At 38.9% G+C, this 27,764-nt stretch overlaps 3 protein-coding genes across 4 annotated transcripts; 1 reads left to right on the top strand and 2 right to left on the bottom strand.

Annotated features, from left to right (window-relative positions):
• Window positions 1–234: 234 nt before the first annotated feature.
• On the bottom strand, window positions 235–14,889 carry poldip2 (polymerase (DNA-directed), delta interacting protein 2). Of its 2 annotated transcripts, none has more exons than XM_034700639.1 (11): window positions 14,650–14,889; window positions 7,670–7,751; window positions 5,654–5,751; window positions 5,467–5,566; window positions 4,948–5,023; window positions 4,400–4,507; window positions 4,139–4,275; window positions 4,027–4,053; window positions 3,804–3,929; window positions 3,602–3,681; window positions 235–2,383 (listed from the first exon to the last, which is right to left on the bottom strand). In XM_034700639.1, the coding sequence occupies exons 1-11, from the start codon at window positions 14,832–14,834 to the stop codon at window positions 2,269–2,271; spliced, it is 1,134 nt and encodes a 377-aa protein (XP_034556530.1). In that variant the 5' UTR covers window positions 14,835–14,889; the 3' UTR covers window positions 235–2,268. The 2 variants fall into 2 exon arrangements, with proteins under 2 accessions (XP_034556530.1, XP_034556531.1); XM_034700640.1 differs by having other exon boundaries at window positions 7,670–7,745; window positions 14,650–14,888.
• Window positions 14,890–16,280: 1,391 nt separating this feature from the next.
• On the top strand, window positions 16,281–19,260 carry tmem199 (transmembrane protein 199). The gene is made up of 6 exons (XM_034701880.1): window positions 16,281–16,720; window positions 17,059–17,132; window positions 17,349–17,438; window positions 17,671–17,713; window positions 18,330–18,442; window positions 18,876–19,260. The coding sequence occupies exons 1-6, from the start codon at window positions 16,537–16,539 to the stop codon at window positions 18,969–18,971; spliced, it is 600 nt and encodes a 199-aa protein (XP_034557771.1). The 5' UTR covers window positions 16,281–16,536; the 3' UTR covers window positions 18,972–19,260.
• A 4,323-nt stretch (window positions 19,261–23,583) lies between these two features.
• LOC117825642 (homeobox protein SEBOX-like) lies at window positions 23,584–27,414 on the bottom strand. Its single transcript, XM_034701556.1, has 3 exons — window positions 27,302–27,414; window positions 25,861–26,113; window positions 23,584–24,511 (listed from the first exon to the last, which is right to left on the bottom strand). The coding sequence occupies exons 1-3, from the start codon at window positions 27,412–27,414 to the stop codon at window positions 23,792–23,794; spliced, it is 1,086 nt and encodes a 361-aa protein (XP_034557447.1). The 3' UTR covers window positions 23,584–23,791.
• Between the last annotated feature and the right edge of the window lie 350 nt (window positions 27,415–27,764).

Genomic DNA, 27,764 nt, shown 5'->3' with positions numbered 1-27,764 from the left:
CGGTAGCTCTTTGGTTGGGTCAGACCATCCTTCGCTTCTCGCACATCAGTGAACCATCAGATTTCCTTTTAAGTTCTGACTCCAAATCATCAGTTTGGTCCGTGCAAAAGTCGCTCACATCCTCACACTCGCCCATTTTTCCTGCCTTTGACAGGTGCCAAATTTAAATGTGTGTACCTTGAAGAGATCTTTAACAGCTCCATGCAACAAACTTGCAGAAAAAGTGTCCTTGTGTATTTTTCAAAAGGAATATTTATTAGTTTTGCCTTTAATTACATCTCTATTTACAGTAGTATTCCAACCATCTTCAAATCACTTATCAAAACAAAGGTGTTAGTTTCTCTTCCTCACGTCGTCGGAGAAATGTTCGGCTTCTCGTCACAGAAGTCAAGCAGTCAGCCTTAACAAAAGACACGGGGCGTGTTTGTGTGCACATGAAGACTTCATTCTGGAGAGCAGACTGCAGAGAAGAAGGTAGACATTTCACACACACACACACACTTATACACACTTGCACACACACACACTCCTCTCCAAAGAGCCACAACACTGGCTGCCAACCGCTTAGTTTAATGACTTTATGGTGCGCTGCATTTGTTATTCCAGGAGAACTAAGCTCTGCTTCCTGACTCTGTTCAGCAGAGGAGCGGGGACTTCTTGTCTGATACTGCAAACAGCTCAGTACTTACAAAACCATTCAGCTCCCCCGCCTTTATTTTGGGTTTTCACTTTGATGTTTCACAACACTGAAGCACAGAGGATGGTTTGGGGATATTTTTAGATGCACTGATGAAGAGAATTGTTCGTTAATGTTCAATAACTTGAAGATCGCTTCAAATATGATCTAAAATAAGCACAAATGTTGCTTTTTTTTTTAAGTTTCAAGACCTTTATTATAAATGGAGATGCTAACTGTTTTACATGGATGTCGTAATATAAAAAAGAGCAGTGATGGTCAAGGTGTGACGGCTGCTTTCTCTTTTTTTGGCAATAGTGACCTCAAGAAGTCTCCTTTAAAAAACAAACACTTTGGATAAACTAAATGTTTAAAGCTCCTGGGAGGAGTTTTTAGCTTGTGATGAAAATGATTTACAAAACCAAGAAAAAGACCACCAAAGAAGAAACTAGTTCTTATAAAGCCTGTCACCCTTTCTGCTGCCAAAACAGCATCTTTGAAACATTCCCCATGCCTAAGATTCATTGGGACTTGCATATAAATACTAAAAAAGACAAAATAAGCGGAGAGATGTGAGGTACTACTTTGTCCACAGGGGCTGCCAAACCTAACACACCCCAAAAAGTTCCTCACAGGAGCTTTAAACTCAACTCGAGCTCACCTCTCCAACTCAGGGAAGAGATGCATAGTTTGTTTGAAAGCTTACACTCAGGATTTGAAGTAATAAATTAAAGTTAAATAAACAGAGTGGCAGATTTATCTCATATTGTATCAGGACTAATGTGTTCTCAATAGTGCATACAGCCAGAGCTTGCTTAAACGCTGGTGCACTACTAGTGTTACGAATGCTACTCGAGATGAGGTAAAATAAATATTACTGCATTCTTCTTCTTCACTGTGCTTTAATGTTGTAAAACAGTAAAAATGAGTCCTTCAGCTCTGTAGCCAGCCCACATTTCAAAGTGATTTCCTTCGCCTAAGTGACCCCCAGAGGTCTGACTCCAATACTAGAGATAAAAAAAGAAACATGACAGGAAAAAGTCCAGGATAAGAGTCATATTTTCAGAGATTGAAAGGAGAACACCATGAGAGGAGGAGTTTGTAACATGAAGTCTAAGTGATGCTTTGTGCGTCCTCAGTTTGATGCTCAGCTAGTGTTTACAAGTGTTGACAGTCTTTTCATGAACTCAGAACGCAGCAGGAGAATCCTCACAGGAGAAACATCCTGCTCCATATTTCAACTATCGGCAACTTTAACCCCCCCCTGCCTCCCGCTGTTCTTCCACTTGACTGTGTGTGTCTTTCAAACTCAACATGACGTGAAGATGCACAAACTGCCGATCATTTTCTACCCTGTATGATTTAATCAATGAGCTACTGCTGCTGCGTGCACTCGGGAAAAGGGCAAGTTGGGCCTGATAGGAGACGACCTGGACTCTGTTATGCGTTCCCTTTGCATAACCTGACTGACACTCGTCTTATGCTGAAGGCTGAGGCAATGTTACAAAGGAAGGATGAGTCTAGGACATTCAGACAGGACCAGGACTGAAAGCGTGTCCAGGTACTCGCAGGTGGGAGGTGGCTACTGGCAGTTAGAACGTGTATCCAGCAGGGGGCGCTTTGTCGTCTTTGTTGCTCTCCAGGGAGAAAGGGGGAATGCGAACGTCAAAGTGGGAGCCGTCAGTCCTTTCGATACGAAACGTCCCCCTAAAACACAAAGAATATAGATAAGGTATAATATGAGATGTCCCCATAAACCACAAAGATCAAAACAGGTCCAATATGAAATGTCCTCCTGTAACATACAGGATACAATTTTCCTAATTTGAGATGTCCCCCGAAACCAAATTGATTAAAAAAGGTATGGTATGAAATGTCCCTATAAACCACAAACATCAAAACAGGTCCACTGTGAAATATCCTCCTTTAACACATAAAATAAAGTAGGTAGAATTTGCATTGTCCCAGTGACCCATAGAGATTTACACAAGTCCATTTTAAATGTCCCTGTTTAACAACGATTAAAAAATAAAAAAAGGTATAATATGAGCTGTCCCCTTAAAACACAAAGAATTACAAAGGTACATTATTAAATGTCCCTATAAACAACAAAGATAAAAACGGCCCACTATTAAATGTTGTCCTAATAAACAAAAAGTAAAGTGGGTACAAAATGAGAGGTCCCCCGAATATGAGATGTCCCCGTAAACCACAAAGATCAACACAGATCCATTGTTAAAAGTCCCCCTTTAACATAAAGAATAAAAACGACTCAATATGAGACGTCTCCATAAACCACAAAGATTAAAAAAACTCAGTCTTGTACTAAATTTTGTCCCAATAAACAAAGAATAAAATAGATATACTATGAGATGGCCCTGTAAACAAAAAAGAATCCTCTGTGTAAATAAAAATATAAGATAGATAAAATATGGAAGAAAACCCTAAGTAAAAATATTCAAAAATTGTAATATGTAAAGCATGAAATAACCCCTTTTAAAAATAAAATAGACACAAGTTGGGAAAGAAAACTTCCCCCTTAAAATCCAAGGATAACATAGGTACAATATGAAATGCCACCCTAAAACACAATAAATGAAATGGGTACAAACAAAACATCTGCCTTATAAAAAATAATAAAAATGGTATAAAATTAAGTCTCTTAAAGTCAAAATTAAAGAAGTACACTGTGAAATGTCTCCTGAGAAAAATAAATTCTATAAATAAGGTACAAAACAAGAAGTCTAAAATAGACACCAAATAAAAGGCCCCCTAAAAACAAAGGTTTACATGTAGTCCCCGAAAACTAAAGATACAGTAGTGCAATAAGTAAATAAGTGACAGACCCATCAGTATCATTATGTGCACAGGTAATCCCATAATATGTCATGAAGCTCATTTATAGAAACTGTATCAGGGACTCACCACATGTGACCACTGGGGGCTTGTAGAGACACGTGACTGCTGTACTGGAAGGCGGGCTGCTCTTTGGACAACACCGGCTCCTGTCACAGAAAACAACAACACAGTTTAACATGACAGAGTTACACAATATATTCATTTATGTATTAAGATACTTATTCAGTACATTTTTACATTTTTTTTTGTTGCCAAAATGTACACTCACCCGTCCTACGACTCCTCGCCCTCTGACTGTCTCCAGAGTTCCTGACAGGCTGAAGATCCTCCAGTGTCTCTCTCGGAGCTGCACCACCTCGTTGCCCATGTTCTCCAGACGGATACAATACCTCCACTGCAGAACAACAACGCACAAACAACAACATGTCACTGAAGAAAGTTCACTGACACTGATGATGCTCCCTGCAGAAAACAAAAACTCTTCTACTCACCCAGTAGACATGAGAGTTCTGAGCCTCCTGAGAAAGAGAAATAACTTCAGTCAGTATTTAAGTTAACTAAAAGGATCAACCAGACAGACTAAAGGTCGTAGAGTCCGCCTACCCTCATGCCCATGTAGAAGGGGATGACAGTGACACGGATGTTCTCCGTGGTTTCCCTGTGGACGTCCGACAGCTCCAGCCAGGGGTGGTTCTTCTCCTGCCACGCCTTCAGGGTGTCTCTGGCTGTGAATGGGGGAGCTGCAGAGAGGGATACAAACAAATATAAATCTTCTAGTGTGTTGAAAACAACACACACTGAGCATCTTTGTGTGCAGAATCATGCTGAAAGCTTTAGATGTGGAGGATATAGAAGAGCGGTTACATTTGGCAGGGTTGTACATGAGGAAGCGCTCAAACAGCTCGTGCTGGATGGGGGCCTGCTCTGCAGAGTTATAGGGCAGGATGTCTTCATGGCTCACGTAGTCCAGACCTGAACGAGAGACACAGACACATGAATGAGGAATGCCACCCAAAGCTAACCCTGCATGCTCCAGCAGCAGCAGGGGGTAACTGAACAGCTGTCTCGAGGCTTCAACAGACTACAGACTGAGCTGTTTCGTGAGCTTCATTACAAGAAGGTGACACTCAGTTTTCGTGCACGGTGCTCACTTTTTTCCAAAACAAGTTTCCTTTATCGACTCTTTTCAGGTGATTTGCTCGACACTGCAATGTGACTTTCATACACCCATGTATCAGGGCAGCAATGGTTAAACAATATCACACAGGAATGAGATTTAAAAAAAGTAGCATTGTGTGTCTGTGTGTGTGTGTGTGTGTGTGTGTGTGTGTGTGTGTGTGTGTGTGTGTGTGTGTGTGTGTGTGTGTGTGTGTGTGTGTGTGTGTGTGTGTGTGTGTGTGTGAGCGGCGTACCTGGGATGGCGTACAGAGCTCTGCTGTCATCGTGGTTGGCCAAAAACGTCACTGCCTCAGTCTGAGACCTCTGAGACTGTCGAACACAAACAACATGGTTTTATTTCATCCTGTCATGAATGTTATTAGGCATTTTAAATGCTTGATTCTGATTGGTCAACAGTCCTAAGCAGCAGTCTGTTATCTGTCTACTCGGAGAAGTCAGAGCGGTTACTATGTTAGGGGTATCCAGACTTGCTTTTGATGCCTGTTTCAAAATAAAAGACTCCTTTGTGCATCTTACTTCAGTTTGGTGATGGGAGTTTTAATATTTAAGCTAGTTGATCCTGCCGAGATCATTACTTTGGCGTAACAACCTGCAGAAGTCAGTTAAATGATCGTAAACTGATCCGGTTTTCAGACACAAAAATGATCTGTCATTTTCTATGTTTAATACAAACCACCTCTGATTGTATTCACCTCTCTGAAATCCTTCTAAACATGCCAATAAAGCTTAACCTGGAAGATAAGGGGACTCACTATGTGGGGGCAGTCCCTGGTGTCGATCAGGACCTGGTAGTAGGTATGGGTCTTCCCCTTCACCTCCTTGGAGCCGTGAGCTCCAGGCGGCTCCGGTTTGCTGCAAGAAGAAAGAAAGTAAAGGATAAGAGTTTCACCGACACATCATTAAGATGAGAGCAGCCTGGAGGTAGATGTGGACACTTACCTGTCAGACATGGGCGGGGTGATGTCTCTGTCGTAGAGTCGTGCGTGCCAGGGGAACAAGACGATGCCTCTGTAGCCGAACACACTGTGGAGGAACAGCTGAGGAGAGAACGACATCGAGCGTTAGATTATAACTCAACTGGATCAGATGTTTAATAAAACACTGAGGGCTGATTTAAGATGAAAAACAGAACAGATAATAATAATAATAATAATAATAATAATAATAATAATAATAATAATAATAATAATAATAATAATAATACATTTTATTTTGGGCGCCTTTCAGATCACCCAAGGTCACCTTACAGATCATAAAAGCATACATCATTAAAACATCATAAAAAACAAACAAACAAAAGTAATAAATAAAAACTAAAAATTAGTGAGGTGCAGAGAGTCCAGTTTAGAGGGAGTAAGCCAGTTTGAACAGGTGAGTTTTGAGTTGGGATTTGAATGATGTTATGGAGTTTTGAGTTGGGATTTGAATGATGTTATGGAGTCCGACTGTCTTATGTGTGAGGGGAGGGAGTTCCAGAGTCTGGGTGCTGAGCAGCTGAAGGCTCGGGCACCCATAGTAATGAGGCGTGATGGTGGAATTGTTAATAGTCCAGCAGACGTTGAGCGGAGGGAGCGGGAGGGAGTGTATTCATGAAGGAGGTCGTGGAGGTAAGTGGGGGCCAGGTTATGAAGAGCTTTGTAGGTGAGGAGAAGGATAATGTCGTCTGAAGACAAGTTCACTTTAACTTTTAAACTCGCATTCAGGAGGCTTTTGTAATTTGAAACATCCGACCTTTATTTACACTCCAGAGATCACAGAGGGCAACCAAACAGAGACAACAGAGCGGTGTGTTAACCAGAGGACAGAACGTTATTAAAATCAATGAACAGAGGAGATATTCTGACTCAAAGTTCAGTCAAATTAAAGGTAAACTAAAACACAGGGGTGTCAGAAAAATATGTTAAAATGCATTAAAATAGTGTCTTAAATTCAATATTAGATAATTATGTATGAATATGTGGGCTGTTCCACTCCTGCCAATGTACGAGGCATGTTTTGAGTACGGTTTTTCCCCACTGACTTTCTTGTGTGTGTTTTTGTTTCCTGGTGTTGGGATGTTTTTTTACATGTTTTTTTTTTGATAAAGGGGAGGCAGTTTTTTTCTCTTTGCTAATTTTGTTATACTGAATGCAATTTTTTTTTTAATCCCCATAACAACTTACAAGTGCAATTGCTGTAAAAAAAAATGTGGTCATGCTGAAAATCTAATAAATTAGTAAAAAAAAAAAAAAAAACAATAATGTTAAACATTTACAAATCAAGGTTAGAGACTTAACTTTTAATTTAAATATGTTTAAAAAATAAAATGTGCTGAATTTGAGGTGATAGTTTATCATGTTTAAATATTAGGTGCATGATAATAAAAAACTGCCTTTTTATGTGTAATTTGATGACATAACTGATCATTATCATAACATTTTTAACCTTTCCCTATTGTTGTTTCTATTATTTTAGTATCACCCTTAATATTTATTTATTTATTTATTTTATGATTTATATTAATATTATCATTTATATTTTATAACATCATTATAATTATTACAATTATTATCGTTATCAATCACTATTCATTTATTTTATTACAATACACAAACCCTGTTATCACGAAGATCTATTTTGGGGGTGTCGACATATTTATTTTGCTTTGTTTTGCTTTATGATATGCCTCGGCCTATTTCATACAGCTTATTTTTTAATGTGTCGCATTTCTTTGAAAACAATACAAAAAATGTATTGCAAAATAAAAAAATTGCCTTCCACGTTCATCCCTCCGTGCATGAAGTCACAGATTTGTTTAATGTTGAATGAGTTCAGGTTCATAAAAATGTGTTTCCTGTTTAAGGAATGGAAACATGTACTTTAAAGTACAACAATCAACCAACTTACTACATCAAGCAGCTTCTCAACAAGACGACAATTTGGGGGATTGAATGTGTGTGTGTGTGTGTGTCTCACCTGTCCTGTTTCATATTTGCCGTGCTGCTTCACCGCCTCAAACACTCCAACTGTCTCCAAAATCTTCCCTTCAGGCCTGCTCCTGCCAAAAACAGGCAACACAATGAAACAATGCACAATGCATGTGTGTGTGTGTGTGTGTGTGTGTGTGTGTGTGTGTGTGTGTGTGTGTGTGTGTGTGTGTGTGTGTGTGTGTGTGTGTGGGTGTGTCATTCTTAAGTCCATCCCAATCTCTATTTATACAAAACAACAAGAACAGAATAAAACAGACTTTTACATGTGGTCTGACTTTAAAACAACACGTACACGGAGAGAGAGGCAATAAGGGGAGACTCAGCAGGAAATCCCACCTCTGTGAGAAGAAGGAGCTTCAGGATTTTCCTCCTATGGAGACGATTTACGCTCAGGAGGGAAAATCCTGCAACTTAATCTCAATCACAACTCTGATGAGATTGAATAAAACACCTCGACTTGTCAGATGTCAACAAATAGGAACATAATCTCTGTGTCCTCGCAACACACACACACACACACACACACACACACACACACACACACACACACACACACACACACACACTAGATATGAGCACCGACAACAACAGCTGGTCACTTCGAATAAATAACACGCAGACTTCTGTGCTTCCTGCAAAGCTAATCTTCACAACAGGGATGAAGAGAGGGGATTAACGGAGGTGGATATATAGAGAGGGGGATTTAATATGACACAGGAGGTTGGGTCAGGTTATTTTCTGATCAAAGTCGTTGAATTGCACATGAACAGAAGTATGAACAGGTACGGATGATGCAAACTGACTTGGACTTATGCACCCGACGTCAGCCTGTCACACAGGCGGGCTACATAAGATGTTTTGAGGTCAATATCGAGCACTATGCACGGAAAAGAAGGATATATTTAATTATTTTAAAGCTGTATTCATCGTGAAGATCTCAAACACTCAGGAATGCACCAAGGTTTCCAAAGTCTTCTTTCATCACACGCTCCTGCTGCTTCTACCTCTGCAAAGACCTGAGAAATGTCAATAAACTGTGTAGCCAGAGATAATCACATCTAAATATAGCCAACCCACTGCGAACCCTGCAACCAGCCAGAGTCAACCCCTGGTCAACAACCCTCGCTGCCAATAAATGTCCGGACTCTGATTTCCTCCTGCTCTGGAGGAGTGAAGGCGGGAATATGGAGCTGGCTTCATGTGGTGGAAAAGTTCCCAGTGGCTGTAATAAGACAGGAGATATGATTATACAACTAAAGGTTATATAAACTAAAGAGAGAGTTTAAGCTGGTGCTAAATCCCTGCTGTTATTTCATCCTGTGAGGAGGTGAACGCCACCTTTCACCCACCTGGACTCCCTTCACTTCCTCTACAGGGAGTTATTTCACAGACTGCTGCTCTCATGCAGCCTGACTCTGACCCGGTTAGTTAGAGCTCCAGTGAGGAGGCTTCAGGCTGTTATCAAAATGAATAATAAAAATCAGTCCACATAAAGGACCATTAAAATAAATGAGACGAAAAATGAAAAGTAATATCCTTTCTCACCAGCAGAGGGCACCACCTGTATGTGACTTCTCTTATTGGACATCATTTCATCTCTTATGTCTGTATCTGAATAAAGATGTTCAGACATGGTGACCTTTTTAATGTGGCGGACGCACCATGAGAGTTTCCAGAGACTATTTGCCGACCATTTTTGTAGTTTTTCTTCGCCAACAGCTAGCTAAACTTGCGAACAAACTCTCTACTTGAATACAGGCTCATGTAAGACGTTATATTACGACTGTTTTTCATGGCAGCTGTTGTGGTGACGAGGTGTGGGAGTCATGATGGGATTACGCAGCAGTCATTTCCTACTTCAGCCAATTAATTCTCATTCTCATTTGCCTCATTCGTGTCATTAGCGCCACTGCAAGGAGTCGTAAAGTAGTGATGTAGTGAGCCAAATTGTGAGGAAATCTGTTAGAATTCGCTGTATTTTTTTCCAATTACAGTACAGACATTTAGCCCAGGTGTATCGATAATTGCATCACACAAGTCGGGGCTACAATATGTTGTCAAATAAATATTTATCTCCCCTCCTAGTGGTGACATGATGAATTGTAAGAGGGTTTATTTGTCTTGTTGTACTTGTGTTTTATATTTTGTTTTTGATTTCTGATGTCTACTTTGTCACCGACTGCTTGATGTTGAATATTATGTCTTATGTCTTTGCTGTGAACCCAAAGAAGAATAGTTGTTCCCACTGTTATAACTAGTAGACATTGGACGTCTACGTTTTCGATCCGCTGCGGTCAGGCGGAGCAGGACCTCCGGACAGCTGGAGTCATGTGAGCGGGGTTTTCCCACGGTAATCGCTGAATCAAGGATTCTCCTCCTCCTCTCTTCATCCATGTTGTCTTTCTGGTCTTCTGAAAACCTCTGACCTGTTGACTCCAGGCCTGGCTCCGCTCATCATGACGGTTTGTTGTTGTAGTTAAGTGAAATATGATCTGGTGATAACACAGAGTGTTTTATTCTGAAAATTAACCGGATGTTTTCATTTTGTTTTGGTGCCTGACTTCCTGTCCCGCTCCATCTGCTCTGTTGAGATTGATGCGTCGTGCTTCGGCATCCAGCAAAAGATAGAAGTCTTGTATATCTGGTCTGGAGGGCTCCGACCTGCCGGATCAGAGACGCAGCCGGAACGCAACAGAGTGGATCCAGTGGAAGTTAACACATTGATTAGAATAGAAACCCATCAGATACTGTGACGGATCGGAGACCGACTGGACACGGATCTGTGGGAATTTGGCCGCAAGCACTTATGTCTCTCCTGTACCTTTATCATCTCTCAAAATAAGAAATAAACTCTCCTTAAGGTTGTATAAAGGCTAAATAAAAGCATCACATTTAACAGTGTTGTGAGGCAATCACTTCTCTAAAACTTAAAAAATAAATTGTGTCACTCACACTCTTAAAAAAAAATCGCATGGTGTACCAAGCCATGTGAATCGTGTTGAAGAGGGTCATTATATGACTTAGTTTACATTTTCCACACCAAAGAATCACAGTGAGTGATATATTTGATGGTTAAAAGACAGCAGGGTGAGCTTTACTTGCCAGAAAACACCACATACAAACATACCAGACAAGATCAGCAAAGAGGAGAGGCTGAACTTTGTCTACAGAAGTAGCCAAGCTCAACACCAAATGAAAAATTCCCCCGAAGTGAAGAAACAAGACGACCGACTGGTTTTCTCTGCTCTGGCTCAAAGTCAAGAGACTTCAGACGATCACAAGTCACTGCTGCAACATCACAACGTATAAAACAACAAAGAAACATCAGAAGATCTCGTTTGTTTTCACAGATTCAAGGCTACAGAGTCAACCTAACTGCCCCCGTGTTGCTAATATTAGCACTAAGTCTGTAAGCTGGGATCACGTGACCAGACTGAGTGAAGCTAAATAAAAACTGCATGGTCATGGTTTGTGAAGTGGGTTTCCTGTGTTTTGGGTTTTTCTGCCTTTATTGATACGACAGCAGAGAGACAGGAAGTGTGGGGGAAGACTTGCAGCAAGGGCTCGTAGCCAAAACAGAGACTTAAGACTAGAGCCTCTTAATGTGGGGCACGCTTAGACCAACCTATGGAAACTGAATCATGGTTGCCTTTCCAGTCACCTTAAATTCCCAGAAGTAAAGATAGCATGTAGTTATGTGTCGGCTTATCTTAAGAGTTATTGGTGAATGTGTCTGCTCTCAAAAGTTCAGCTGCTGTCCTGACATGTATCTTCATATTTAGTAGGTCACATTACCTGTCCTGGCGATCCCCTCAGATTCATTGATACGACTCCTCTGAACTATTCTGACACATTCAAATATGTCTGTGTAGGAAAATGATGGTCTGAATGTCAAACTAAACACTTTGTTACATCTTTAAGGAGTTAAATTTGTAGTTATATCGATGCTGTAAATATTACAGTAAATCTATTTTGCAAAAACAACTAATTAAGATACTGTAAAAACAAAGAGACCCAACAATAATCCTCTGTTGTACTGAACAAACCACATAAAGGTTACTGAAAACCAACAGGTGTGTTTAATTGATGCTAACGAGGTAATGCTGCAAAGCTCATGCCCCACTCAACCTGATGGTTCCACCTGAGGACGACTGGCATGGACGACATCAAATATCGGAATACGAAGACACAAACTTTAACTTTGCAGGGACGTGTTTTCTGATTGTTGAAAATCATCTGATCTGAATATGAGGATGAAGAGGCTTCATTGAAGGAGATGCTGCTATGCTAACAGTCCACTGAGAGGCAGTATGATGAGTCACTAAGAGGCTGCTCTGACTCAGACACCAATTAATGATGAAATATGACATCATGATTTATAAGCTGTACAAACTTGATCTCAAACAGAGAGGTCATACCACAGATGGTTCATCTGAGATGCTTTCAAGCATGTTATACATAAACAAATACCAAAGGACGAATATTAGCCGTTCTTCATTTTCGTACAATGTAAAAGGGTTGGCAATATGTCTCAGTGTAACTCAAAATTAATCCAACGTTTTTCACCTCTAAACTAGCACCAAATAATCTGAGGGTAGCTGATCCAACTTAAGGAAATTTAGCGAAAGCATTGTCATTATACCGAGGCCTCGATCTAACAGGTACAATGTGTAAGCTAAGTGAGAAAGCATCACTTGTTTACATGCAAATCTAATGTATATTTACTACTACTCGATAATCATTGGCAACTATTTGTCGATTATACAAACAATCCATCACGCACACACAGACACACACACCTGTCACATTGATGCTCCTTTTGTGTGTCAGATTCAGAAACGGAGCAAACTGCAGCAACTGCCGTGAGTGTTTTCTTCTTCTTTTTCTATTTAATGCAGTTAGCATTCTTCTTCTCCTGTACTTAATGCGGTTAGCAAACAGCTTTAAAGGTGACATATCATGCAAAATCCACTTTTTAATGGTTCTCTACCTGAAATATGTTTCCCTGGCATGTCTACAAACCCCCTGAAAATGAAACAAATCCATTCTGCCCCTGTTCTGATTTCTCCACCTTTCTGTAAATGTGTGTGAAACGAGCCGTTTCAGACTTGTGTTTTTGTTACGTCACAACAATATCCGGTCTGTCACGGAGTCAGAGCTCGGAGCTTGTTCAGCCCATAGACTGTATAAAATACAACTCAACTCCTCCTGTTTTCCATTACCTGCACACGTGTGCTAACAAGGAGCTTAGAAAGGAGGCATGCTAGTTGTAGGCTGCCAAAAGAAACACAGAGGTCGGTTTTACTCCCCACGTCTGCAGATTTGAAGATCTAGTGGATGATTTTTATTTTTCATGGAAAAGTGCTACCGCTAGTTAGCATAGCCACATAGCTACATGTTCGTAGCTGTGTACCAAGACACACGTCAACATACTGATAAATAAAACAACAAGAAACACTAAATCTGTGACCAATGGTTCAGAAAGGTCCTGCTGCAGGCGCCTCTCCATCAGGATCAGATTCTGGATCAGATTCAGAGGGTTGAAGTAACGTGGGTCTGTGAGCAGCCGTGTATATTCAGCCAACATGTAAACATAAGATCAACGTGCTGGAGAGCCGAGGGATATCCACTTCCTGAGGGGGCGTGGTCGGAGAGCTCATTCTAATTTAAAGGCACAGACACAGAAAACAGAGTGTTCTGAGCAGGGCTGAAAAGGAGGGTTTACAGGCAGACCAAAATCTGATTTCGAAGTGTTTTTTAGGGCATTAACTTCAAAGACATGTTTTGGGGACCTCTCAGACCAATACATTTGATGAAAAAGAGCGTAATATGTCACCTTTAAGATGCTCTATAGCCACCGTCTGGCGGCAATAATGCATTACAACCAGGCACCAGTGAAAACGCTGAAAAATTGTACTTTTAAAATGAGAAAATATTAGTATTAACTTTGATTTTTAATAAGTGACTGAATATTCCAACATTCGGAAATCATGTCCCATCCCTAACATTTACTGTGATAAATTCAGATTCACCGCACATCGTCATAACAAGCGTTAGCAGCTGAGGTGGAGTGATACAGAGTCCAAGCCCCCGCGGGCCACATGCGGCCCGAAAGCAACCCTCGAGCGGCCCGTAAGAAACTGAGTGATTGTGACTTTGGTCCGGCAAGAAAAACAAATTTTACTAACACTGACAAGTGCTGCTCTTTTGTTGTGTTAATGTCCTGTTGGATGTGGCAGTACGTTCATAAACATCCAGTGTGTTTGCTATCTTATTTGTTTCTCTTTTAAATTGTTAACTTTGCTCACTGTCTGCTAAAAATGTCCGACCCAGCTCATGGCTGTAGTCTGAAAACCCGGCCAGACCAAACATTTAATTGAATAGCTGTTAATGTGTAATAATGTATATTGGAATGATTCGAATGATTCGAAATATCGGAATGCCTTTCGTCCAATCAGATTCCTCGATCAGAACTAGCCGTTGTATAATCGCGATATGTAAGCACAGATTATTAGAAATCAAACAACAAAATTAAAATGTCAAATAGTTAAAGTCCTGTGTAGACGATGAGTAATACAGCATTAAATCGTGTCCACTGTTAATCCATGTTAATCTAATATTGTACCATGACTCTATAATTTATCATCTATCTGTGATATTGTAACCTGGGTTGACTCTGCAGGTTTGAGGCAGATCAGATCAGATCAGGTGTTACTCAATCCATGCTGGCTAGTTACCTTGTTGGCTAATGAGAGCAGAGGACACCTGTACTTTCCTGATTTATAGCCACACACAGTCCTGCTGATGTGTTCACACCATGCTAATAACACTGGCGGCATCTCGAGACATCTGTCCTCTCAGCACCAACGTGTCCAGAGTCTGAAAGGTTCCATCTTGAAGAGGTCTAACTGAGCTAAAGTCTTTAGCATGCTAGCACCAGAAGAGGACACTGGACTCAGGTCTTACCGTGACGACATGAACCTCCTCTGCTGGACTCCTCCGGACACCCCGCAGGCCCGGCAGGGTAGCCTCGGTCTGAACACCTCGAAGCCGCTGCTGCTGTCCACCACGCTCAGTATCCTGTGTGTGTGTTTCTTACTGTATTTACTGACGGTGCTCAGAAAGCCTCGGCGTAACGCACAGGCCGCCATCTTTCCAGGCCAGGCACGCGCTCACACGCATTTACAGCAGGGGACGTATGATGCGTTCAGGGAGCAAAAAGGAGAATCGGATTTTTGAGTTTTAAGCGCGTACTACGGTATACCCAAAATGACCCCAGTTTATATACTTCATTTACTCCCTTAATAACAAGTTACTGTCTTTTTTTCCTCTAGAACCCCTAAGACTTAATTATTATTTTATTTCTGTATAACAAAAACAAGAAAGAGGCAGAAATAAAATAATGGCCAGACATTAAATAACAAGAATGTATTTTAAAATAGAGACTAATCCACACCAACAACAATGAAATATGTGTAATCAAAATAAGTGAAAGCATCAAATTAACATTAAGAATTTAAATAGTTAAATAAATAAATAAATAAATAAAAGGGGTAAGGATAGGTGTTGAAGATAAAATAAAGGCTAAAAATGTCAATACAATTGAGTAGATAGATAATATAAAACATAGTTCATATCAATAAATTAATTAAAATCAATACAAAAAAATCAAAGTTAAAAAATTGTTAAACCCTACATGAAAGCCAGACTATATAGATATGTTTTTAGTTTTCGTTTAAAAGTCTTCATTTTTTAAAATCAATATGAAACAATACTGCAAGTTAATAAAAAACTGCAGTTCAACATGACATTAATAAGATTTCATGGGAAAAATAGAGAACTACTTGTAAATGTAGCAAATAAAATGTATGGATGTATCCATTTACAGCATCCGTACTTAACAAAAATTGTTTGTAAAGTACTTGTAATTGCAAGTTCTAATTAGTGTGTTTTTCAACCTAGTGGAATTTGTATTGTTCAACAACTAAACTATGCAAAAGTGGAAAGTGCCCAAAGTGTATATATTTATTATACATTTTATAATTAATTTTATATTATTCTTATTTTTACCTTTAATTGTTTTTGTTTTAACTTTGTAAGTATATTGACATATTCTGTCTCTTGCTGAAAACTTTTCAGAAGAACTATCTTTTGATTTTAAACATTCTTCAGCTTGTTATTGTCAGTAATATTTTCTTACAATATGCTTCATACATTAAGAGAGAGATACAAACAATATTTTTAATTTTTTTTGTATGAATTTAAGTGAAAATATTGTCATTTAAAGCTACTTTTATAACATTTTAGCTGTATTTCACTCAGTTTTTGCTATCCCAGCACAAGTCACACCAGTTAAAATAAACCACTAAGCTTTACGACTTATTTGCGTGCCCCTTGAAAGCACCAAAGGAGCTCACGTGTACCCATAGCGTGTACCGACCGCAACGTTACAAAGCAACGTTTGAGTTAAAATAAGAAATTAAATTATTATAAATGTATCATTAAATTTGAGTCTTTTGTGTTGAATTACGAGCTGATTATTTAAAAAAAGGTTGAATTCAAAATAAAAATAATAAAATCAAGAGGCTGGTCATGTGATTAGCTACGTCATCGTGTCACGGGACAAACAACATGGCCGCCTTCTTGATGGATTATATTTTTCCCTTACCGTGAGAAACCCTGAAACGCTGGATTTTAAAGGATGAAATACAACTTTATGTCATTTTCTTATTAGTTAACGCACACCGTCTCATCTCTCTTCAGCAGGAACAAGCTCAAAAAGCTGTGTTTTATATTTATTTGGGTATCTCTGTGGTGTCATTCACTTCCTGGTTAGCCTGTGAGGCTTAAATCATGGCTTCAGTGTTTGTCGTTGGGGATAAATTCAATGACAAAGTGAAGGAGTTGTTAGAAAACTCAGACTCCTCTTTACCCCAAAGACTAAGAGAGGAGCTGGAGGAGACTCTGGAAAAGGATGGACCTAAAACTCTGTCTTTTGGTACAGCAAGACAACTCAAGAAATACCTGCAGGATAAAGGTAAAGACGTTTAAATGTATTACAAACATAAACACAATTAAATTTAATATTTGATCAATTTTTAAAATTATTTGAATTCATGTGCATTGGTACGGAAGCCCTGAGCAGACATGCAGCCATACATTTTATTTACTCCATCCTTTGATAACAACTCTGTTGTATTATTTAATTGATCAACATGTCATGATACAATGGTGTAAATATATCAATCCAAATTAGCAATAAATGGGTTCTGACATGTTTTACTGCAATAAAAACAATCATTCTTGAGGTCATGCCTGTTTTATGATTTGTAAATATGTATATCTTAATACCTTATCATGACTTTATTTCCACAGGACATCCGTTCTACCTGCATGAGCTGCTCGAGGACAGCTCGCTGCACCTGCCTGAGTTTGTGCAGCCTCCCAGAGTAAGTAAACATATGTCCTATTGTATGTGTCAGTTCAAAAGCTATCATTTCTATCAATCTTTCAACAGCTACTTCATTGATTCAATGAATCATCTTAGTAGTTTTTCAATCAAACATTCAAATTAAGTTATGATGGGATAAATATAATAGTTAGCAGCCCTTGTGTTCAGTTCCTGAGAAAGAAACCTGAATTTGTTCCTTTTGATGTTTCTCCAGAACCCTGAGCTGGTCGCTCGTCTGGAGAGGATAAAAGCCAAACTAGCCAATGAAGAATACAACCGAATCACACGAAACGTCAACGCTCAGGTACATTTTTTATATATTATACCATCAAAACATCTTTAAAGCTCCTGTGAGGAACGTTCAGTTTGTGTTGAGTTTGGCGCCCCCTGTGGACAAAGTGGAATAAACAAAATAATCTTATCCTGCCTTATTTTAACACTCATATTTATGACTAATTCAAAATCTTTGCTCACTTCCTCTCAGCGTTTCCAGCCGCTAAGACTTTCTAAATACTCTTTATTTACTTTGTTTACAGGAACTGAACCGCAGTGGAACATTAGCAGAGATTGGACTTCAAGGTAAGTGTGACACAAACACGTGCACTGTTCAATGAGTCATCTCTGCAAACACAGGCTGCATTAGAGATTCTACTTTGCAGGATTTGATGTGTGGATTGGACTTCTCTGTAGTTGTCTTCAAGATCAGGGAGCTCAGGTGCTCAGAGAACTTGTGACTCAGTAATATTTGAAATATCTAACAGGAACTGCAGATCCTGATTTTGAGAAGAAAAAGATGTCCTCTGTTCAGGGAATCAAAATGTGGATCATCTCTCCTTTTCCACTCAAACTGAAACAGTGTTTGTAGAGAGGTCTCTGTCATGTGGCCAAGCTTCTTGTGTTATTGTGTTTTACTGTGTTTTTTTTGTATCTTGCATTATTTTGCCTCTTAGGGTTAGGGTTCAATATTTAAATAAACCTGACTCAAGACCTCAAACTCATTGTTTTTGCAACTTCTCATATTAAATGTTGCCATAAAATTCTCGATTAACCTAATGCAGTGATTACGTTAGCTCTAATGTCCTTAAAGTCCCAACTAAGGACTATTTTGTGTCAGATCAATCAGAATGCTCAATTTTTGTCTCTATATAAACAAACATCAGATAAATAATAACTATTCTCTGTTTTCATCATCCAGTGCGATCAGCCAAAGCAGTGGTGGTGACTGTATTTAACTTCCTGATCACAGTGGTGGCTGCGTTCTTCTGTTCGTACATGGGGAGTCAGTACCTGTTCACAGACACCTCAGCGGTAAGAAATGTTCAAGTCACATTATTAACTCGACCACTGAAGTTCACCGAGCTGCAAGAAGAGCTTTCCTGGAGTGACATTTTTTACCTTGATTCTGATTTCTGACTTGATTTGTTACGAGTGTTGTGCTGACCGCGCTGCTGCTCTCCTTCTTCTGCAGAGAGTGCTGAGTGTTTTTAAGCAGAGCAGTCAGAGTGCACTCTGCAGGACAAGCAGAGTAATAACACTGTTTCTTAATCATCTCAAGCTGTGTTTCCTGCTTTGCATGTCCTGTAAATAAAGTCTCTGCCTTGAAGATATTGGTAAACAAATACACCAGTACCAAATAATGTAGCCCTACTTCTATGTGTATCTAGGCTCTTGTTTTTGTGCGTCACATTCAATTAAAAACAGTCTCTGACCCTTTTTATAACTTTGCACTCTTGTTTTTCAGAGAGTGATATCAGCTGTGATCGCTGCCTCGGTGGTCGGGCTTGCTGAGCTCTATGTGCTGGTCCGGACCATGGAGGGAGAACTTGGTGAACCGTAGCAGCTGTGCAAAAAGAGAGAAGGGATACACGTAAATCTTGGGACACTTGCCGCCTTCAGAGCAGAACTCTAAAAGCCTCATTAAGCTCTCTGACTCAGAGAGGATGTCTCTCTCTGCTGTGGAAACTCTGTGGACGTTATTTTTGCTTCGATATGTGTGTGTGAGTGTGTGTGAGTGTGTGAGTTGCTGGAACTATGAGTAATAAATAGTAATAGATGTTTGAATATATGCTCTGTGTTAATCTCATTCCACCTGCCATGACTCAGATTAAATCAACATTTATTATTTATAGACTGTTATTTCATTTCAAATGTGTCCTCTATTTTTTTCTCTAGCTTTTCCCTTCTTTTTACTTTTCTATTCAATTATGACTCATTATTTCTGTTCTTGATGTATCATATTTTAGTTTTCAGTAAAATCAGCCGGTACTGAGGAGAATCCATGATGCTGATAGTCCTTTATTCAGAGTCACTGCCCCATAAAGAGGAGTTTGTCCTGGTCTGCACTTTGTACATGTTTATTCAGGATTTATTTAGCTAATGTTTGAGAACACGCTGACTTTCAACCCCATAGGACAGATATGATATCACCACCAGAGACTGTTTGTATTTTGTGAGGTAATACACTTAAAGTAACCCATAACCCACTGTATTATACATTTCTTATTGTCGCCTACAGTCTGAGCCATTCACTCCAACATATTACTTCTGCTAATGATAAAAATCCACAGAAAAAGGTCATATTTACAAAGTTTAGTTTTAAAAAGGTGTTTTCTGAAACAGGTGTGATAGTGGAGGTCAACAAACTGGAAGAGGAAAAGATGCTTCGACTGCTGGGAGGTCATTTCAACCACAGACTGGATTCATGTTTGACGATAAGGTGAGTATTTCTGGCATCAACCATAAACTATAAATAAAGGAGGTAGTATCCGTGACGTCACCCATCTGTTCCTGAACGCTGTTTTGAAGACAATCGTTGGTGGGAGCCATATTGGAAATGTTGAACTCAACCAAACTTCTGTCGAGCAAGTGTGACTTAAGAGGCGGGCCTTTAGCATTTTTTGCCAGCAGCTACAGTGTTCCCGCCTGTCAATCAAGTAAGTCATGCCCTTATTTGGGCAAAAACTTGTAAGTTTAATATCTTCGTCGTGTTTAAAAAAAAATCCCCCCCGTACAGTGTGTGCTGATAGAGAAAGGAGCTCTTCAGACCTAAACTGTTTTTTGAACCAGGCTGTAAACATGTTTATTTCTGCTTTAAAGATTGTCTTCTTTGAATGGGTGTGTATGTGGTTTCCGGTGTTTCTGCAGCCATCCTCTAGTGGACGCTCGATGAACCGCAGTTTTTAACACTTCTGCATGGGCTTCATATTTTGAGACCAGAGGTTGCCGCTTGGCAGCAAGATGGTGAATGGGGGATTAAAATATATACATTTTAAACCTCAGTTATCAAAATTGTAGCTTCTGTTCTAAGTAACTACAATTTAGAGTAAGAGGATGAAGCAGGTTGTGTTTCATGTTTTAGGCCTAGTTCCAAACCGAACCAGACAGATACAATGTTTTTTTGTCATCCTAATAGAGTCCCTGTTCACTATAAGAATCTTTTCTCCCTGTTTATTACTCGGCTATCAACTATAGACAAACAAATCGGCACGAATTATCGGTTAAAAGACGATTTTATTGATTTATAACGACTGTATTCCAGCCGTTCTATAGCCTAGCTAGGAGTCGAATTAATGCTTAACTCACATTTCACATTTCATTCACTGGTAACTGAACTTTGGAATATCTCTGCCGGTATTTTCACCTGTTATCTATGTAATATAACCCACCACCGAATTAAGATATTCTGCTCCTTATCTTCAAAATTTAAATGACTTGCTGTTATTACTCAACTAGTCCATGTCCATATCCCATAGCCCATATCATGATGCTTCCTGTGTGTCGTCTCTGGTTCCTAGTGTCGTTTAGCCTCCATTTCTGATCAGCAAGTAACGACAAAGCCACAGTTTTACAAACAAACTGAAAGTAATAATAAAAACTATGATGTTTGCCGATTTAGCATGCTAGTGGAAACTTGCTTTTTTAGCCACAGTGATGAAATGTGCGGGACTACTTTCAGCGGATTAATTTTATTAAGCGTGAGGGATCGGGTTGCCCCTAGAAACTCGATTTCCAGAAATAACACACCGTTGTTATGGGATATTGACCAATCAGAAACAAGTATTCAACTCAGTGGTAATAATGCGAGTTAGCAGAATGTATGGACTTACAGTTTACATAAAATAAAGGATATAATGTCCTGATGAAGATAAACAAAATGTGTTTTGTTTCAGCGCTCAGTCTATCAGTGAATAGTCCTATAAGAGAGGTTAAATCTTTCATTTATTCATCAGTTAAGGTGAAAGTCCTGTAAATAGAAGTAGTAAGTGAACCTTGAGTGAAACTGTTTTGTTGGTTGTTTGTTTCATTTTGTCGTTGCACTTGTTTTGACTCTCCTGAATAACCCACCAGCTGTGCTATCGGTTAATAATATTTTTCTTGAATGATTTCATCCTCCGTCTCCGGCTGACAGATGTGGAAATAATTGTCTTCTGATCTGTGCTTACTGTATCTGGTGAATCTAAAATTGAATCATCGAGCCAACCAGCAGATAAAAACAAACGATTAATGTAACCTTGGGGTCCAGTAACCGTGATAACAGACTTATCATCCTCTGGACAATAACACGTGTATCTTAGCTCAAAACAATTCCACTACAACACACAGGATGTTTTCTCTGATCCTCCCTCCAGATATGAATTTTGTAAACTATCCGATTCTCCTCTTATTACGTCCTGTCATATCAGCAGAGAGATTAAAAGATGTAACTACATCTGGAGTACCAAAAAAAAAGTATCTTTCTAAGATCTGAGATTTGACACCCGGATTAAAGGTTTATTGGAAGATTATTTGGTATTAAAGATGATTATGATATGCAGAGATCTCTGTGCAGCGCTGGGTGAACAGTGCGCGCCGCTGTCTGTCATATCTGTATTATTCCTCTCATGTAATATTTCTGAACTTAAATCCAGGCAGAATTACAGAGCCTGTAAGCTGATAGAGCCTGAGCTCTGGCTTTAATTTACTTCTTATTTTTCATCTTTCCTCTTCCCTCTGTCCGTCTAAACCTCCTCATACTTACAGAGAGGCAGAGAGATATGAAACAAATATATTTTGACTTAGAAAATAATTATTCCTGCCATGGTATCCTACCACAAGGAATCATTTTAATCAGGATGTTTTGAAAGATAATACTTGCAGCATTAAACATGCCACGGTCCAGCTTAGAGCAAGAAAACAGGAGCAGGCATCTGCAAGAGGAGTCCACGTCGAGTTTCAGGGTTACTGAGTTTATCAGCAGCTGTATGGATCCTTTAATATGTGTGTTATTTGTTTTAATACATCAAAATAAGAACAAAATGAAAAATGGAATGGGTTAACATGCATAAATTCTATGTTACATAGTTTAGTGTAGCTTCGGCCCTGCAAAACTGCAAACATGAGATGCTTCACTTTTACTTTTACTTTTAGCAACCATCACAGAGAGATCATCAAGGAAAATTAATATCATATTTAAATGCTTATTACTGGATTTTAAGTTTTACTATCAAATGGTTAACATTTTCCATCAAAATGCTACTCAAGTCGTAATTTTATCAGACTTCTAAGTCTAGAAATGAAGGGAAAGGTGCAGAAGCACTCAGTATTTGTAATTGTAGAGTGAAAAGTCCTTGGATAGCTTACTTTACTAATCAGATGTGTTTTATGAAGTAATAGTCTGAAGACTGTTTCTCCTCAAGACACAAACTTTAGACCACGGTACAAAGTGAAAATGAGAGGACGAGGATTTTTGAGGATACTCGAAAGATTCTTTAAAAAAGAAATTTGAAGGATTTGTGAATAAAATAATTTTGTGTTTCTTGTATTTATATTAAATGTTCCAGGTAATGTCAAGCTCCTGAAATTAAAGCCGGGTCTAATAAAAAAATGATTCAGAGAACATTTTTTAGTTGTTAAAATGATAAAACTCTATACTATTTCTCCTGATACACACATTAATACAGTGATTTCTACCTTGACTTACTTTTTCTATAGCTTTGCACAATTTATGCCCCGTATTTGATTTTAATATATTTTTCCTCAGACAATGACTCTTTAGTTTGAAACTTTAGGTTTGCTGTGTCGCTGAAAAACACATCAACAACATCAATCGATCAATCGATCAATCAATCAATCAAAACACCTAACATTTTTACCATTTTGTCTATTTAAAGTATTGTAATGTTTTATTTCTGATTTGATCTTTATTTATCCACAGGGCTCTTTATCAGGGGTAGATCCAGAGGGAGGACCCGGGGTGGCACTGCCCATAAAGGCTACATTTGTATGTTAGTAGTTAAAGTAGATATGATTGGAGACAGAAATGGAATATAAATGTAAAAAGTCTGGATCCGGCCCTCTTCGTCAGGGGATGAATGTAGTTTTGTTTAAATGTAAGAATTTCGTGAGCCACTTCGTGATTTGGATTTAATTTTGCACGTTGAAAGAAAGCTGAATGAAACATTTCAAAAATATTGAATGAACCAAAGAATTATTTTAATGATCAGAGAAACAGAGCAGAAAAATGACACGACGAACACCGACAGGGAACAACTCTTCGGTAGGAAGAGGTTTGAGGAACACGACACATTGAGACACAAAGGTTGGAGGGACAAAGTAAAACCTCTTCTTCAGTCCTGGTTTAAATAAACGTTTACAGAGTTCCAGCTCCGCTCAGACTCATCAGAACTCCAGGAAGTTGGTGACGATGGCAGCGTTGTAGATCAGATCTGAAATGTAGCCCATGGAGGTCTGTGGTCCCATTTGAGGGTGGTGGTGGTGGTGGTGTGGGTGTGGGTGGTGGTGTCCCTGTCCTTGAGTGACCTCCCAGTACACCTGCTGAGGGTGAGACGGGACCACCTGGTCTACAGACGTGTGACCTCCACCTCCAGCTCCGCCCCCGTACACAGCCTGATGAGCCCCAGACGGAGCCACAGTCTGGGGCTTGAAGTTCCTGAAGGCCTGGTAGGAGGCGCGGGTGGAGGCGGGGTGGGGGTGCTGCCTGCTGACGGACTGAGGGAAAGAACCGGGGAGGAAACCTGGGAGAGCTGGACCCAGTGTCTGATGGTGGTGGTGGAGGTGGTCCTCCTCCCAGAGACGGGATTCTGGAGGTTTGGTGGAGCCGGATAGTGGCTGCTGGTGGAGGGAGGAGGAGGAGGGTGGAGGGGATGAAACAGGGTTGCTGTAGATTTGGATCCAGTCTGAATACATCTGAGGGACTTCCTCACAGGTGTGGGTCTGCTCAGGTCTGAAGATCTCCGCCAGGGAGGAGGAGGTAAAGAAGGCAGAGCTGACGGGACCAGAAGACGGATCCACAACTGCTCGACCTGTTAGAACTGGTTTGGTGGACTTGGGGAGTCTCCCGGTCTTGATGCTTCTGGCTCTTCTGTTTTGAAACCAAACCTGAGGAGAAGACAAAGACCTGCGACTTTAATTACATGTTTATACAACCAAACGTCTGAAAATATATCATTTCAGTTTTAAAATTATGACTCAGTTTTCCTCATCGACAAAAAAAACAATGTGTATGTCTGAACAGCCCACAACTCCACTTTTGTTCCATGAAAACAACACAAAACATAAATCTGCTAAAAATAACGATGTCAAATTATAATGTTAATTTGTATGATACATAAATTAACAAATGCTTAGAGTAATATTGGGTTTAGTTAGTCAAAATTGATTTTTTTTCTGACTTTATCAGATGTGGTTCTTGCTTGACTAAGAATTTAAATATACATTATCCCTGTAGGAGACTCTTTTTTTTCTCCACCTACTTTGACCCTACATGAATTCAGGTTTTAATGTGAATGCTATAAGAGGGATGTGCTGTACTTTATTTCAGAATTCTTGTTGAGAGTACTTGTCAACTTGGACTAAAGAAGTAGTTATCTCAGCTGTCGCTGGTTCAACTCTCAGCCTTGAACCTTTGCTGCATTTCATCCCCACTCTCTACTCTCCACATTTTAAGTCTCTCCTCAGCTTTTCAATCTAATAGAGGCTAAAAGAAACGTCTAAATAATTTAACACATTAATACAAAAATGTTTACAATCAACTCAATACTTAATTTGTAAAAGAGGTTTGACTTCACAAGTCATGTACCAACATTTTCATACAGGTATTATGATTTTCATTGAGGGAGCTTTAAAACAGATTTTTCAGGGTTTTTATATTCTTACGATGCAGTAAAATCCAATAAAATATGTATTTAATTTTGAATAATTATGTGACTAAAACCATAAACAAAAAATACACGTTATGTATGTGGACTTGTGCATTTGTAATTGTATTAAAAGATTAAATACTAAAATCTGAAATTTAACCATTTAACAGTTTTAACAAGGAGGAAATTGTGGAATTCATACAATATTTATTTAATGTTTGCCATAATTATTTAATAAAGGGAATGTAAGGTAAGAACTTTGAAAGATGACAAAAACAGAAGTTTTAAGACAGGATCGTTAAATAATAATAATAATAATAATAATAATAATAATAATAATAATAATAATAATAATAAAAAAGATACACTGAGAGTAAAACGATCATTCTCTTTAGGGTAAAACCGAATTACTATTTGTATCTGCATTAAAACGCAATAAAAAGTCGATATTTTTAATAAATTTGGATTTTCTGTTAACTTCTGATCTAAAATGATATAAGTAATTTTTGAATGTTAAAACATCTTTAAATATAACCTCCCTGACTCTGCTCTGTCAGTTTTAAGGTGTTTTCTGACTAACAGTCTCACCTGGATCTTGCTCTCGGGCAGGTGTGTGTGAGCAGCCAGCCTCTCCCTCAGCGTGATGTCCGGGTAAGGAGTCACAGCGAAGGCCTGCTCCAGCTCGGACAGCTGGGCCCGGCTGAAGATGGTCCTCTTCCTTTTCCTCTGGCCCTCCATGGACCCGCCGGGAACCCGGTCCGGCTCCGGGGAGGACACCGAGCCCTCAGCGCGGGAGTCTGTGGCGGGAAACACGAAGGGAAGTGAAACCGTCAAAATAAAACTCGATTAAAATCCAAATAAGAAATAAAATATTATGAATGAGGCGCGAGGGAGAGAGATGTTCTTTTATGAAGCAAGACTTTTTAATTTTTTTTAAATGTAGTTATTGTTTTACATGGAGACTACCAAAATATACGCATTTTTTAGATTGATCTGCTTTAAATCATGATTTTAGAGTTATTGAAATAAATTTTTCTGTACAAGTGATCTATTAAAAATCACTAAAGATAATCTTAATATATTATTTTATGTTTAAAATAATTCTAATATATCCCCACCTGCAGAAATCCACTTTTAACAAGAGCCCACAGTAAAGGACACGCTTTTTAAAAGTAGGTTAATGAATTCAAATGTTAGAATATTGAAAAGAGCTGTAAAAAAATGATATATATAAATAGGTAAGAGAAAATCTGTATATTCCTGCATCATTATAAAGATGTGGTTTTCAGACATATGTGTGCTGCTGATGTTGTAGATTGTGAATACTTTAAATGTAGCTTACCAAAATGACTGCTCTGGAGAATTTAAGAGACCAATTACATGTTTCTCTCTGGTTCTAAGATTTATAGGTTTATGTTTGAGTAAAATTAACCTTCAAATATTCTCCTTATGGTCTTTAATTTGCAGAAAAACAAAAAGATGCACAATTTTAATTGAAGAAGAGTCAGAAAACGACATTTAGAGGAATAATCTGCATCAATAACAGTTTTAGCACATATTGGAGCAGATATGCAAGGCGTATTTATGATAATGATAGAATATAAAATAGTTTCAAGTAGGCTGTGTTAATGTAGGAGTGAATGATGTGTGACCTGAGATATAGCTGCCATATAGTGAGATATAGATGATATTGTGATCACATCATGATGATCAAAAATCTGACTGCATATGGGAAGAGTTACCTAAAATATCAGTTTAAATTTGTATTTTTAAAATTTATTTGACAACAAATTCCAAATCATGAGGAGATTTAGGTCGGTTTCATACATTTTGAAATTGTAAGTGAATATTAAATGTGTGTGCATGTTTGTTTGACTAATAATAGCCTACAGGTTTACTGATTTCTGCTGTTATTGTTGGAAAAGTTTATGGAGACAAATAATTATTTTCATACATAGAGTATTTTTAAATCACTGACAGCCTATCTGTGTGTGTAAATGAGTGAAATCTAATCTGAGACGTAAAGAACCCCAGCTCACCTTTACTCTGCTCCTGTTCTCCAAACATGTTCTTAAAGTCCATCACGTCTCTCTGCTGGTTCTGTTTGAGTACAGAGAAGTCTGGGTCCATGAATAGAGTCATATCTACTAACACACACACTCTCACACACACTAACACACACACTCTACAGAGAGGGAGTGACTGCTTTTATACTCAGATCAGACGGGACATCCCACACCCAGGAGCCTCCAAATCCAGGAGTTTTTCTCCTCCTAATCTGACCTAATGTAATCTAATCTGGACTTGTTTACATGTTGCTTCTCAGGATGTGTCTTCAACTGATCATCAGTTTTTAAAGACGTGAGAAAATGATAAAGTGAAAAAAATCCAGCCCACCTCACATACAAACAGATACTGTTTATAAAAAATATTTTTTTTATTGTATTGTATGGATAGAAAGCACACAGTTAATATGTTTTAAGTGCAAATAA

Source organism: Notolabrus celidotus, chromosome 14, assembly GCF_009762535.1.
Source record: "Notolabrus celidotus isolate fNotCel1 chromosome 14, fNotCel1.pri, whole genome shotgun sequence".
In the NCBI taxonomy this organism is placed as follows: Eukaryota; Metazoa; Chordata; class Actinopteri; order Labriformes; family Labridae; genus Notolabrus; species Notolabrus celidotus.
The sequence above is the reverse complement of the archived record's forward strand: the minus strand, read 5'-3'. Positions and strand labels throughout refer to the sequence as shown.

Coding starts and splice junctions, on each gene's coding strand:
- poldip2 (XM_034700639.1), bottom strand. CDS start 14,834: ATGGCGGCCTGTGCGTTACGCCGAGGCTTTCTGAGCACCGTCAGTAAA. Junction 4,276..4,399: donor CATGTACAACCCTGCCAAAT/GTAACCGCTCTT, acceptor CCCTCTCTGCAG/CTCCCCCATTCACAGCCAGA. Junction 2,384..3,601: donor GCCCCCAGTGGTCACATGTG/GTGAGTCCCTGA, acceptor TTTGTGTTTTAG/GGGGACGTTTCGTATCGAAA.
- tmem199 (XM_034701880.1), top strand. CDS start 16,537: ATGGCTTCAGTGTTTGTCGTTGGGGATAAATTCAATGACAAAGTGAAG. Junction 17,133..17,348: donor AGTTTGTGCAGCCTCCCAGA/GTAAGTAAACAT, acceptor ATGTTTCTCCAG/AACCCTGAGCTGGTCGCTCG. Junction 18,443..18,875: donor TGTTCACAGACACCTCAGCG/GTAAGAAATGTT, acceptor CTTGTTTTTCAG/AGAGTGATATCAGCTGTGAT.
- LOC117825642 (XM_034701556.1), bottom strand. CDS start 27,414: ATGACTCTATTCATGGACCCAGACTTCTCTGTACTCAAACAGAACCAG. Junction 26,114..27,301: donor CAGAGTAAAGGTGAGCTGGG/GTTCTTTACGTC, acceptor ATTTTAATCGAG/TTTTATTTTGACGGTTTCAC. Junction 24,512..25,860: donor TGCCCGAGAGCAAGATCCAG/GTGAGACTGTTA, acceptor TCTTCTCCTCAG/GTTTGGTTTCAAAACAGAAG.